At 37.3% G+C, this 12,724-nt stretch overlaps 1 protein-coding gene across 3 annotated transcripts in view; it reads left to right on the forward strand.

The window, feature by feature from the left end:
- The window catches only part of GSK3B (glycogen synthase kinase 3 beta), a 170,497-nt gene that overhangs the window by 143,201 nt on the left and 14,572 nt on the right, over positions 1-12,724 (forward strand). For all 3 annotated transcript variants that reach the window (XM_037525488.2, XM_037525489.2, XM_054700537.1), the window contains one exon: positions 1,250-1,436. In XM_037525488.2, coding sequence (XP_037381385.1) covers positions 1,250-1,436 — 187 coding nt within the window. The remainder of the gene's footprint in view (positions 1-1,249; positions 1,437-12,724) is intronic.

The raw sequence follows: 12,724 nt of genomic DNA on the forward strand, positions 1-12,724 counted from the left end.
TGGAAAAATCCTTACTAATAATAAACTAATAATAAACTTTACATGAATATGAAAGCAAAAAAGTATAGAAACTACTCACTGGAGAAAGTACTCATAGTATCTTAAAATGTAATGAACTCTGTAATGGTAACTAGTTTTCCTAACTTTGGCCAAAATGATTAACGAGATGTTGTATGAGCCATTCTCATTAGGAAACCTTAGCCTCCCAGGCTCTCCTCCATGCTTTGTCACAATCTAGTTGTCCTTTCCTCGTTTGTGAGTCTGTTTTCCCGTCCATTTATACGTCTGCTTCTCTTTATATGTATGTCTACTTCTACACATTCTGTTTGAATATAAGTTGTTCCTATCAAAAAATGTTTCATTTTAAAGTGTCAGAGGCTTTCTATCCATCTGCTTATGTTTATTTCTTCCCCCCCCTTCTGCTTTTATTTTGTAACTATTCATAACTTAGAACAAAATATATTTTCATCAGTCTGTATTGATTAGGAGTTTTAAGACATATGTGTCTTAAATTTCTATCCTAAGTAAATTAATTTGTATTTTACTTAAATATAGCCTTCAGTTGAGTTTTTCTGTGAGCTAATGGCTCCTAATGAAAGTACATTTCTCTCTCCTGATTAAAAGCTTAGAGTATCTATTCAAATAAGGTAATTGGCCATGTTCACAATAACAGCTACTTGAGAAAGCAATTTTAGGCATTTTGTCAAATTCCGAGCATTGTAAAATCTCTTTAAATTATGACAGGTTCAGTTTCTTGAAGAGGTAACTGCAAATCACTAACATTTATAGACCTAGATGAAACAGCTTTCTTTCATTTTAAAAAGTATTGGTGCTAATTTGAACAGTGCCATTATCAATAATTGTTCTGCACAAATCACACAAAAGAGGCAACATTTAATTGCCACAGCAGTCAAAACCTTAATTTTTTTTTATATTTTAATTATGACCTCCAGAATCCAGCCTTTTTCATGTACATATTTGATTATACTTCTTTATGATTTGCATGTGCTGATTTCCCCCCCATATCCCCTAGTTTTTTCTCTGAGATTTTTCCTATATAGTCTTTAATTAGTAGTTCACCCCAGTGTGGTGAATCATATACAGTTAACGCTTTTCATTCTAGAAGGCTCCTTTCCCATATGCAACCATGTTTTTGTACATGGTGGGAATTAACTGAGTATTCAGAAGTTACTTAGCTAAGATTCTTACAATAAGGCATTGATTGTTCTTTTCCTTTTTTATACTACAGGTCTTCAGACCCCGAACTCCACCAGAAGCAATTGCACTGTGTAGCCGTCTCCTGGAATATACACCAACTGCCCGATTGACACCACTGGAAGCTTGTGCACATTCATTTTTTGATGAATTACGGGACCCAAATGTCAAACTACCTAATGGACGAGACACACCTGCACTCTTCAACTTCACCACTCAAGGTAATACCAAACACAGTTCTCTTACTTTCTGGGAAAACTACATATAGATGTAAAGTGACACCTATTAACTAAAATCCGTGGCGGACAAATGTGGGCCTTTAAATCTTTATGCAGTAGGAAGCATCCTTTATAACCTCTTATTTAGGCAACTACTTACATGGTTTTGAACAAAACAGTAGCAAATAAAATTGTTCAAATAGGCATAGTGTCTATAATTTTAATAAATGTTGGCAAATGAATCATCAGTAGAGATTTCATTGACTGTGGTTTTACTAATGAGACTAATGTACAAATTAACTTTGAGTTTTATATCTGAAACTTAGAATATTAGCATTTCTTGCTTTCCAAGGATTTATATAGTTTTAAGACTTGGAAATAAATCTGACTATATTTGTGTAAATTCAGATATTTTACAAATGGGAGAACTGGAGTCCATCCTATAAACCCTATAAAACTACTTCTAAGACCATCTTATAAAAAAAGGAGTAGACATAGATTCTTTCTCCAGTCTAGAAAGTTGAAGATAGTAGGAGAAAGTCAGGTACCAGGACACATTTAGGCTTACTGTGAAGACTTCAGCTTCTGACTCACATAGAGATGGAATAACATTACTGATGAATCAGTGAAGAAGTTTTTGATTGTTTGACAGTGGAACAAGTTGTTTTCAACATATTGATCTCTGTACCTAGAAATGTTCAGGAAAAATCTGGGTGATGTCTCATTGTAGATAAAATTACTCCCATTGGTGGAAGGTTAAATCTAGATAATCTTCATGCCTTTTCCACAAACGTCTGTAATTCCGTGTCATACAAGTTTTAGACCTCTTGAGAAAATAAATTTTGTTTTTAATTCTTACTGCTTTAGTTTTAATCAAGGAGGATACATATAGGTTGAAGTAAATGTTGAAAATACAGAGAAAATTAAAATCACTATACCAGTTCAATTACTTTTAGTATTCAAAATATCACTCTGTAGCATTTTATGGTATAGCTCTTTTCAGTCTTTTTCTAACACCTTTATTAATAATCCTTGAATATAAAATGATCCTGTGGTTTCCCAATTAAGTTTCCAAGAGGGGTTTTTGGTTAACTCAAATGTATTTAAAATTATTTAATAAAGTTAATATTAATTTAGAAGTTTTACTTTTTTTATATCTCAGATTTCATAAAATAACTATTCAAACTCTATACACATATTTTATGTCTATCTTTGTAAATCACTACAGATATTTTAGGACCATCTATCATAATTTTGTAGGTTACAGCCCCTAAAATTTGGATTTAAAGCACTTTTTGAATCAATATGAGTCCACTGTTGGGAATAGTGTACCCCTTTACATGTGTTTTTTACTGTTGTACTGTAGGCATATGTTTATTATGTGTGTGATATAATTATTTACTGGATTGCTTTTTAAAATTAGTGATCTCTAAAAGACTTGTATATAGTGATGCCTAGCTCTCAACTGAGAAAAGTAGGCAGCATAAACTAAGTCAATGTTAAGTGTTTTTTGCCTCTTTTTTTAATCCCTTCTGTCAGGTGACCTTAAAGTTTCCCGAGTTTTTTCGGTGTCTTCTTTGAGGACTTAGTGTCACAACAAATTTAGAAATTCAGGATTCAGTTTCACGGTTCACATGTACCATTTTTGAAGTAATTGTATTTTATTCTTTAGTCAATGGATAATTTTCATTATTACCCAAGAAAATGAAATTCAAAAACTGTTGTATTTCTTATTTTATGAAATTCTAAATAATAAAACAAAATTCACATAAGAGGAACCTTTTTTAAGTGATAATGTTTCTATTGAAATAGCAATGGTTTACAACATTGTATGTATATTGGGAGTAAATATGTAAAATTCAGAAGTATGATACAACGCTACATCTACTACCAAAGCATCTATAATCCTCCTCCATAGTCTATTTGGCCCCCTCCCCTTTGCTTTCCTTTCCCCACCCCTTCCCTCTGGTAGCTTCAGTTCTGCAGTCAGATTTCAAGGGTTTAATTTAATTTAGTTTTTCTCTTCTTTGTTTTGTTAAGATGAACCATTTTAAAGCAAACAGTTCAGAGCCTCCCTGGAGGCGCAGGCGGTTGAGTGCAGCTCTGTGAAGCTGTCCATAGACCTCTTCTGTCTCCCCCACTGCTCGCCTCAGCAGTGTATTTCATCAGTCTCCCTGTTCTGTTCCCAACTCTGTCTCTGGTGAATCCTCTCACCCTCCCGCGCATCTGGCCTGTACCCTGGTTCATAAATAAATAAATCTAAAAAAAAAAAAAAAAGCAAACAATTTAGTATTCAAGTGTTGTGCAACTACCACCACTATCAAGTTCCAAAACATTTTTATTGATCCTAAAGAAAACTTTTCATAAAACTAAACATTAAGGGCCTCCCCAGTGGCACAGCGGTTGAGCACTGGGCTGCGTAGCTGCCCGCAGCCTCTGCAGTGCCGGTTCGATCCCCGACCGCCGGTGAGCGTCCCACATGGTGCACAGACCTCTCCTGCCACACCCGCTGCTCCCCTCAACAGTGTATATCGTCAGTCTGCCTGTTCTGTTCCTCGCTCCGTCTCTGGTGAATTCTCTCACCCTCTCGCGCTTCTGACTGTACCCAGTACTTGTATAAATAAGTAAATAAATCTTTTAAAAAAAAAAACTAAACATTAAATTCAAAATGCCATAATTTTGAGATAAAGCCTTTTTTTTTTTTTTAGTGTTAAAATGCACTATGTTAGCAGCCATTCTAAAGCTGAGCTATGATCACATAGTAGTACTTTCTAAATAAGTATTATATTTGAACAGTATTTCTAAATAGGGACATGATGTTTATTAATTCATGCAACCAGCATTTGTTTGGCATTTCTGATGTTCCCTGCAGTTGCTATGAAGATTAAGTATTTGTGTAAAGTTGTGGTATTGTATAAAAGTAAAGCTTACAATAGAGCTAACTACAACTTGATGTTTATTACTATGAATAATTACTATAAACATTACTGTGAACAATTAATCATAAATAATTAGTATTAACTTCACATAATTAAAACAAATACTTCTTTCATCAGCTAGAGGGAGAAGAGAGATGAACAGATAGGGAACAGAAACCTTTGAGATCCTTCTGAGCTCCTGCATCTGTAACTCAGGAGAATACTATTTTTCTGGCATTGGAGCTTCAGTATTCTAGGACCCTTCCTGACTGGCAGTGTTGTCTGTACCCAGGCATTGGTAACCAGGACAGACCTTTGATATATCCTCTTCTCTCCCTTTCCTTCAGTTATTGACTCTCAAGAGTTAGGACATGACTGAATCAGATACTAGGCAACATGTGGAATCAGAAAATCCCAACAGGAATCGATTTTTTAATTCACTAATTTTTTGTCTAGTCCAAGACTGGAATGATTGGGGAAACAAGTTATTTTCTATCTTCAAAGACGGGTTTCCAAATAACCCTGCCATGTACATCTCCAGTGCCAACTTTCTACTCAAAATTTGTATGGTATTTTACCAGGTAAAATGATTTTGCCAAACCTTATTCCCCTGAGGGCGTAAGGCAGAATGGGGATTGGACAGGAGCGACTAAAGGTTATCAATCTGTTTGCATAAGTATGATTTAGTTTACAGACTCTACTGCTTAGCTGAATTACCTGAAAGAATGGTAGCTATGTGGAGAGATGAGGAGCGGTGGCCTACTGGGTAGGTCAGAAGGGGAAACTGATTAAATAAAAGTTAAAATAAATAAAGCTACATGCAGGAATACTTGGATATGAGGAAACACATGATGAGATGAAAAAAATCCCTGTAAAATGGCTGTGTGAGACAGTAGACTTGAGGAGTCCATTTTCTTAGGAATGAGAGGTAGACCTGTTTATATTTATCAAAAGATAAGTTAGTATAGTTTATTTACTTTGATAGCTCAAATATGGAATACATCTTTTTATTTGTAGTATTCATCATGGGCTCCAAGAGACTTAGGATTATTGTTTGTTTTGCATCTGCTTTCCTGCCAACATATTTAAAAATATATCAGACACTGGGACACCTCAATCCTGAATATGTTAGTAAGAGTGTCTCTAATAAACAAGGATCTTTTTCTATATAACTATTTAATAAGATTGCCGCGGACCAGCACAGCAGTAGACAATGAGGCCGTCTCAGGGTTGAGAGACTGCGCAGGGTGGTCAGGGATTCGGTTAAAGAAATGACAAACAGACACACTTCAAGAGAGAGTGTAAATCTGAGTGTCTTTATTTTTGTTAGTGGTCAGTATATATATGTTTTTTCTAAAGGCATAGGAACAGTGAACATCAAAGAAATTAGTTTGTTCATAGGTTTAGCTTATCATTGACAGGGCAATGATTTATGTCCAAAATACATCTGGACCTAGCTGCATTCCTAAGTAGACAGGTTATTAACTCTTTCTATATTCTTGTACTAATTACTACTACTATTATCTACTTATGTTTACTCATAATTAATTGTCATAGGTAAATTTATATTATAATGTAGTTAATATCAAAGGTACTAAAGTTAAGCACATAATAGAAAGATTATTAAACTACAATTCTATTATAACACAGTGTTTAGTAATGTTTCATTTGCATTAGCCTAATTATTAAATTACGTATGCTTTTTAATTAGCAATCAATGACCAGAAAAAGGAAAGATTTTAGAGAGACAGTTGTAGCAGAATAAAGTTTATGGGCCTTGAGAAAGCGAGATAAGGTTCCAGGTGGTCAGCATTTCTTTTAATCATCTTTGTGGCAGCTTCTGGTGGTCGTTATCTCTTGGCAGGCATTCGGCTTCTCTGCATCTTAGGGAGTTTGCTGTTCTCCCCCTGCGCGCATGGTTCCTTGCCCACGCCGGACCTCAGGGACCATGGCAACAGCCATTAGCCCTGAGGGTCACTGCAGGGGGAGGTGCAGCATAAGATGAATGATGAGTCCCTAATATTACTTAATACACAGTCCATACTCAAACTTGCCCAGATAGAAACCAGTTTTTTTTTTTCCCCTCCACCAAACCACCTGTGCCAATACCATACCTGCCTCTCTCCCCAAAGTTTTAGTTGAGGTAACTAGAGTGCTAGGGACAAACAATGTTGACAATATTCAAGATTTTAAGATCTGAATTATCAATTGTTTGTGAGGATATTTTCACTGAAGTTTTTTTGGTCCACTTTGCTGCTTTGGTCATACTGCTCCAAAGGATGTGGAATGATACAGAAACAATCAAAAGCTAATAGCTTAATTTAAAATTCTGTATGTAGTTGGCATAGGTACCCTTCCAAGAAGACCAGAACATTAGTGGTATCTGATACATAACTAAGACAATAAAGATTGTCTATGAAAGGAATAAATCTATAGTTGTAGACTTCAACCAAGTCATTATGTCTCCCTTTTTATATATAAAAAGATGAGGTGGTTGTAGTAAAGAATATTCAAGGACACTTCCAGCATCAAAATTCTGATTACAAAAAAATGAATAGACTCCAGAAAGACAAAAAGCAATGAGAAATAAAGCTAAAACCAGAACACAGTAGAGTGGGATTCATAAAATCACAGTATAAATGGATGAAGAAAAGAAAAAAACAGAGCATGCCTGATTCCCCCAGAATGCAAAATATTAGAAGTATTATTTTTAAATGCCCCCAAAAGTTGTTCTCAAATGGATAAAAGAACTCCTAGTAATTGCACATTTATTACACTTTAACAAGAGTGGAGTTCTGATGTTAAGAATTTCAGGTTATTAAAGCATATTGTTTTTAATAACTAGAACTCTTAAATGCTGACTTTTAGCTAGATAACTTCTAAAATATATCCCTACTATAGATCTCCCTGGTGGCATAGGGGTTAAGTCTCAGCATTAACACTGCAGGCTGCAAGCTAAGTTTGATCAGTGCCAGGGAGTTAATCCACTTATGGCACAGCAAACCTCTCTTGTCTGGCCCACTGCTCCCCTTAGCACAGTGTATTTCAGTAGTTCTGCCTTTTCTGCTCCCACTCTGTCTCTGGTGAATCCTCTCACCACCACCCCCAAACCTCTTGTCTACACCCCAATTTTTCTATGCATAAATAAATAAATAATTTAAAAAATAATAAAATATATCACTACTATAAATGTAGCATAATAAATGCATTTAGGCATTTTTGGGTGACTAGTGTCAATTGAGATGCTCCCTCTTTGAAGGCAAAGTGGTCATGGATTTGTGCAGATATCAAATAGTCCTCACATGTAAGTAAGATCACCAATATCGTGAAGCACAAAAGACAGCCTTGTAATTTGTTTACTGTTTGATCTTCTAATTAGCATTTGTTTAATTTTCTGAAAGAATATCGAATATGTAGTCAGCACTTGGAACTTGGTCAGTGATTTCCTAAGCACTTGAAAATTGTTAGCATAGGAGAGAAACAGTTCCGATGGCATTCACTTGTTTATCTAAAACAATACGTCCAAAATGCAATGTTAGAATTCAATAATATGTGAGATTAAGGTGAACTACAATGTTATATTTGGAAGAATAGAAAATTTAGATTAAGGGAAACCTCAGGTTTTGCCAACTAGATTTAGGTTTTATTTTGTTTTAATATTTTTAAAAGATTGTTTTAATAGTCATTTGGTATGACTGAGTCTATTCAGTTTGTCTTTTTGTGGAAATTTTTTATTTGTAGTTCCCAGTTATAAACAACAGTGCAGAAAAATTTTATTAAATGAATTTAACCTTTTGGTTGATTGAGACCTCTCTTGGTTTATTGATATCTAAATTGTGCATTAAAATATTTGGTTATGGGCCTCCCCGGTGGCGCAGCGGTTGAGCGCTGGGTTGCGAGGCTGCCCGCTGCCTCTGCGGCGCCGGTTCGATTCCTGGCTGCTCCCCAGCCACCGGAGGAGGGTCCCACATGGCGTGCAGACCTCTCCTGCCGCCCGCTGCTCCCCTCAGCAGTGTACTTCAGTCCTTCTGCCTGCTCTGCTCCCTGCTCTGGCTCTGGTGAATTCTCTCACCCTCCCGCGCTTCTGACTGTACCCAGTGCATGTACAAACAAAACAAACGAACAAACAAATAAATAAAAAAAAAAAAATATTTGGTTATGGAGCACATAGTGATTCATGTACCATCAAAACATTTTTAATGTTTGGGCCTCCCCGGTGCCACAGCAGTTGAGCACTGGTTGCGAAGCTGCCTGCAGCCTCTGCAGTGCTAGTTCGATCCCTGGCCGCAGGGCGAGGGACCCACATGGCGCGCAGACCTCTCCTGCTGCCCACTGCTCCCCTTAGCAGTGTACTTCGGTCCTTCTGCCTGTTCTGCTCCTTGCTCTGGCTCTGGTGAATTCTCTCATCCTCCCGCGCTTCTGACTGTACCCAGTGCTTGTATAAATAAATAAATCTTAAAAAAAAAAATTAATGTTTTCTAATTAAATTATTATATAATTTTTGATGTGTTGTTTCATAGTATCTGCAATTCTTTGTCATGCATTTACTTTTCTAAAATCTTCTAGAACCTCTTGCCATGTTTTCTGAACCACATCTCTGTATTATCTTCCAACTCTCAAGTCTAACTCTCAAGTCTATCTTCCAACTCTTCTAACTCTCTAACATATATTGAATAAATACTAGCCTATTTTTCTTTATTTTTACATTTTAAAATGACAGGTTTATTGGGAAAAGAGAAGTACCTGAATAGTCACAGGTGCTAGGAGAGCTGCTAGCCTACTTTTCATTTTTAATCTCTTCTATACTCTCTCTGCCTTTAAAGTGCATACACTCCCTGATCCTGAAATTTATTTATTGCTTTTCTGTTCCTGCCCTCCAAAATGCCATCCTTTTATGCATTCTTTCATTCTGGTTTCTATCCACATATACTGCCTCAATTTCCTCACTACTCATTGACATGGATACAGAGGAAGATTGGGAATAGTTTGTGAATGTTGTGGACAAAAAACAATCACAACTAATTTTGGACTAGCTATGAGAGCCCCATGGGAGTACTCATAGTCTGTCCCCACAAAAAGGACAGACTTGTATATAGAATGGGACTATACACGAGTACAGGAGGCTTCCTCATTCACATAGGAAAAGCTGTAACAGTTAACAAGCTTTCTGAAATAGAGAAAGCTAATCAGTGGAAAGCAAGGGACTTACGGAATGCCTACAATTAAAGAAGAGGAGGAGGACAATGGGGTATCATGTGGTTAGAGGGACACATAAAACCTATAAGTGGCTGCCTTGTTTAGAATTCCTTAACATTAGGATGTTTGATTCAAAAAAGTTCACAAAACCTTTCTCCCCCTATCCAAGACCACTTATTGGCAAACTTGTCTTTTTACTTGTTTTGTAGACTTTTCTTACTCTTCTCTTTGTCTTTGGATATGGTAAAGCCTCCAAGAACCCCATAGCTTCTCCTTTACTCACTTATTTTCTTCATTTTCCACCTACTTTCCCTTCATTAATTAATCCCTTCTCCCTGCTCAATGGTAAAATGACTATTTAATAGCTAGAGAGAAAAGAAGATTGCTTTTTCTTTTTTTTTAAGATTTATTTATGCCTTAAAGAACTGGGGTACAGGCCAGAGGTGTGGGGGGGGAGAGGGTTCACCAGAGACAAAGTGGGAAACAGAACAGGCAGACTGGCTGCTGAGGGGAGCAGTGGGCAAGACAGGAGAGATCTGCTGTGCCATGTGGGTAGCTCCCTGTCTGGCTGGGGATTGAACTCATGCTGCAGAGGCCGCGGATAGCTTAACAGTGCTGTGACTAACCCCTTTTCAAGTCCTGCACCTGTGCACAAACCTCCCCTCCCTTCCCCTCCCCACCCTCCTCCCCCCTTCTACTCCCCCTCCCCCCGCCCCATACACTCACAGAGACACTTAGAATAAGGCACAGAACCACCATGGCTCTACAACCAAGCATGCAGTTACATAGAAAGATAGATAATCTGGTGAAAGAGACTAAATGAATGGTAGGAAATGAATAGAATGAGATGTAAGTGACCACAAACCACTGATAGTTTATTCGAAAGATTGTCTTAAAAGTAGCTTGGTCAAAATGTCTTATTAAAATATCTGATCTGGGCCTCCCCGGTGGCGCAGCGGTTGAGTGCTGGGTTGCGAAGCTGCCTGCAGCCTCTGCAGTGCCAGTTTGATCCCCGACTGCTCCCCGGCCACTGGAGGAGGGTCCCACATGGCGCGCAGACCTCTCCTGCCGCCCGCTGCTCCCCTCAGCAGTGTACTTCGGTCCTTCTGCCTGCTCTGCTCCCAGCTCTAGGTCTGGTGAATTCTCTCACCCTCCCGCACTTCTGACTGTACCCAGTGCTTGTATGAATGAATGAATGAATAAATAAATAAATAAATAAATAAATAAATAAATAAATAAATAAATTATTTAAAAAAATATATCTATCATCTTTTTCCTTTTGTTTTAGATGTTAGGTACTTTCAATTTAAAAATTCCCTTCTCCTGAATAGGTTGGATGCCTGGATGCCTTTCTTGCCAGCTTGTTTATACAGTTGTCCTATTTTCTATTTCTGGTGATCAATGACAATTATCTTTTTGTCTCTCTATCCTAAGATCTAACACACTGTTTCATGCTCAGTATTCATGCTCAGTATTTCATGCTCAGTATTTTTAATCTTCATTGGGATGGTTATCTGTCTGATGTTTAGGTTAATGAAGTAATTACGACCATATCCTGCATTAATTTTTATTCCCAGAACCATAAAAGACATTAGTAATGGTGATTCCTTGGCGTTCTCTTGCTTTCCTTGGTATAAGATTGTGAATTAAAGTTGGTCTAATTTAAAGTAAAACAACATAGGCTCTTCCTGTTGCTCAGTGGGAACCAAAACAGCCACTACTGCTTATTATGAGAAAACAGCATCTTTTCTAACCTGATTTAAGGCAGTGGTTTTCCAGCTGTCTTTCCAAGAAAGACTATTATTTGACAAGCTGGCCTAAAAATCTCCTCATTTAAGCGGGAAAGGTAATAAAGAATATTCTCTCCCTTTTAAGCTTTTCCTCTCATTTTTTTTCATAAATCTATTGTCAACTTGTTCCTTTTTGCCAGAATCTGATGTCAATTAGGATTTAATTTAGTGCAAAATTTAGATATTTAGGTACCAATTTGAATAAATCAATATTACCAGGAACTATGCATCAAAAAAAAGCTTCTGCCGTGCCCACTGCTCCCTTCAGCAGTGTATTTCATCAGTCTTTCTGTTCTGTTCTCTGCTCTGTCTCTGGTGAATTCTCTCGCCTTCCCGCGCTTCTGACTGTACCCAGTGCTTGTATAAATAAATAAATAAATCTTTAAAAAACAAAACAAAACAAAACAAAAACTGTTTCTCTTACCTAGGACTGGAGGGAGGGACAAGTTGGGCATGACTGCTTAACGATTTCCTTTGGCGGTGATGAAAATGTTTCGTAACTAGATACTGGTGATGGTTGTACAATATTGTGAATGTACATTATACATGTTATAATGGCTAATTTTATGTTACATGAATTCTGTTTAATATTATAAAACTACCATATCCTAACTGGTTTATTCTGTGCCAATGTATCTATGAATTTTCAAAATGTATGCTATAACTCAGAGGATAATTATCTTCCTGTAGCTAATACTGTCATACAATTACTCTTTAGAGTTTTTACACTTAGAGAGTGAAAATGAACACTCATTGGTTAAATGCTGAAATATCAAGAATAAACTAGGTTTATCTCCGGCAAAGGGGAAACATATTACCTAAAGCTAACACTAGATGCTTACATGTACAAGCTCACTACCTCTCCTGCAATCTGTCTACATCATTAGATCCAGTGTCTACTTAAAAGGATTTCTCAGAACTCATATGATAGAATTTGAAAACCAATCTGTATGCAGTTGATAGAAACTTTTCCCATGGAGGTAAAAAAGATATATTTTAGACTTTAAAAAGTAAAATCCTTATTGAATTAAAAAGCAGCTTAGAGGGCCTCCCCGGTGGTGCAGCGGTTGAGCGCTGGGCTGCGAAGCTGCCCGCAGCCTCCGCAGCGCCGGTTCTATCCCCGGCCACCGGAGGAGGGTCCCATATGGCGCTCAGACCTCTCCTGCCGCCCACTGCTCCCCTCAGCAGTGTACTTCGGTCCTTCTGCCTGCTCTGCTCCCCGCTCTGGCTCTGGTGAATTCTCTCACCCTCCCGCACTTCTGACTGTGCCCAGTGCTTGTATAAATAAATAAATAAATAAATCTTTTAAAAAAAAAAAAAAGCAGCTTAGAATCGAATAAAGACTTTTTTCTTTAAAGCAAGGAAACTTTTAAATCAGTGTTCATTA

The sequence above is a fragment of the Talpa occidentalis genome, unplaced genomic scaffold (genome assembly GCF_014898055.3).
Source record: "Talpa occidentalis isolate TD23 unplaced genomic scaffold, MPIMG_talOcc4v2.1 talOcc4.4, whole genome shotgun sequence".
Lineage (NCBI taxonomy): Eukaryota > Metazoa > Chordata > Mammalia > Eulipotyphla > Talpidae > Talpa > Talpa occidentalis.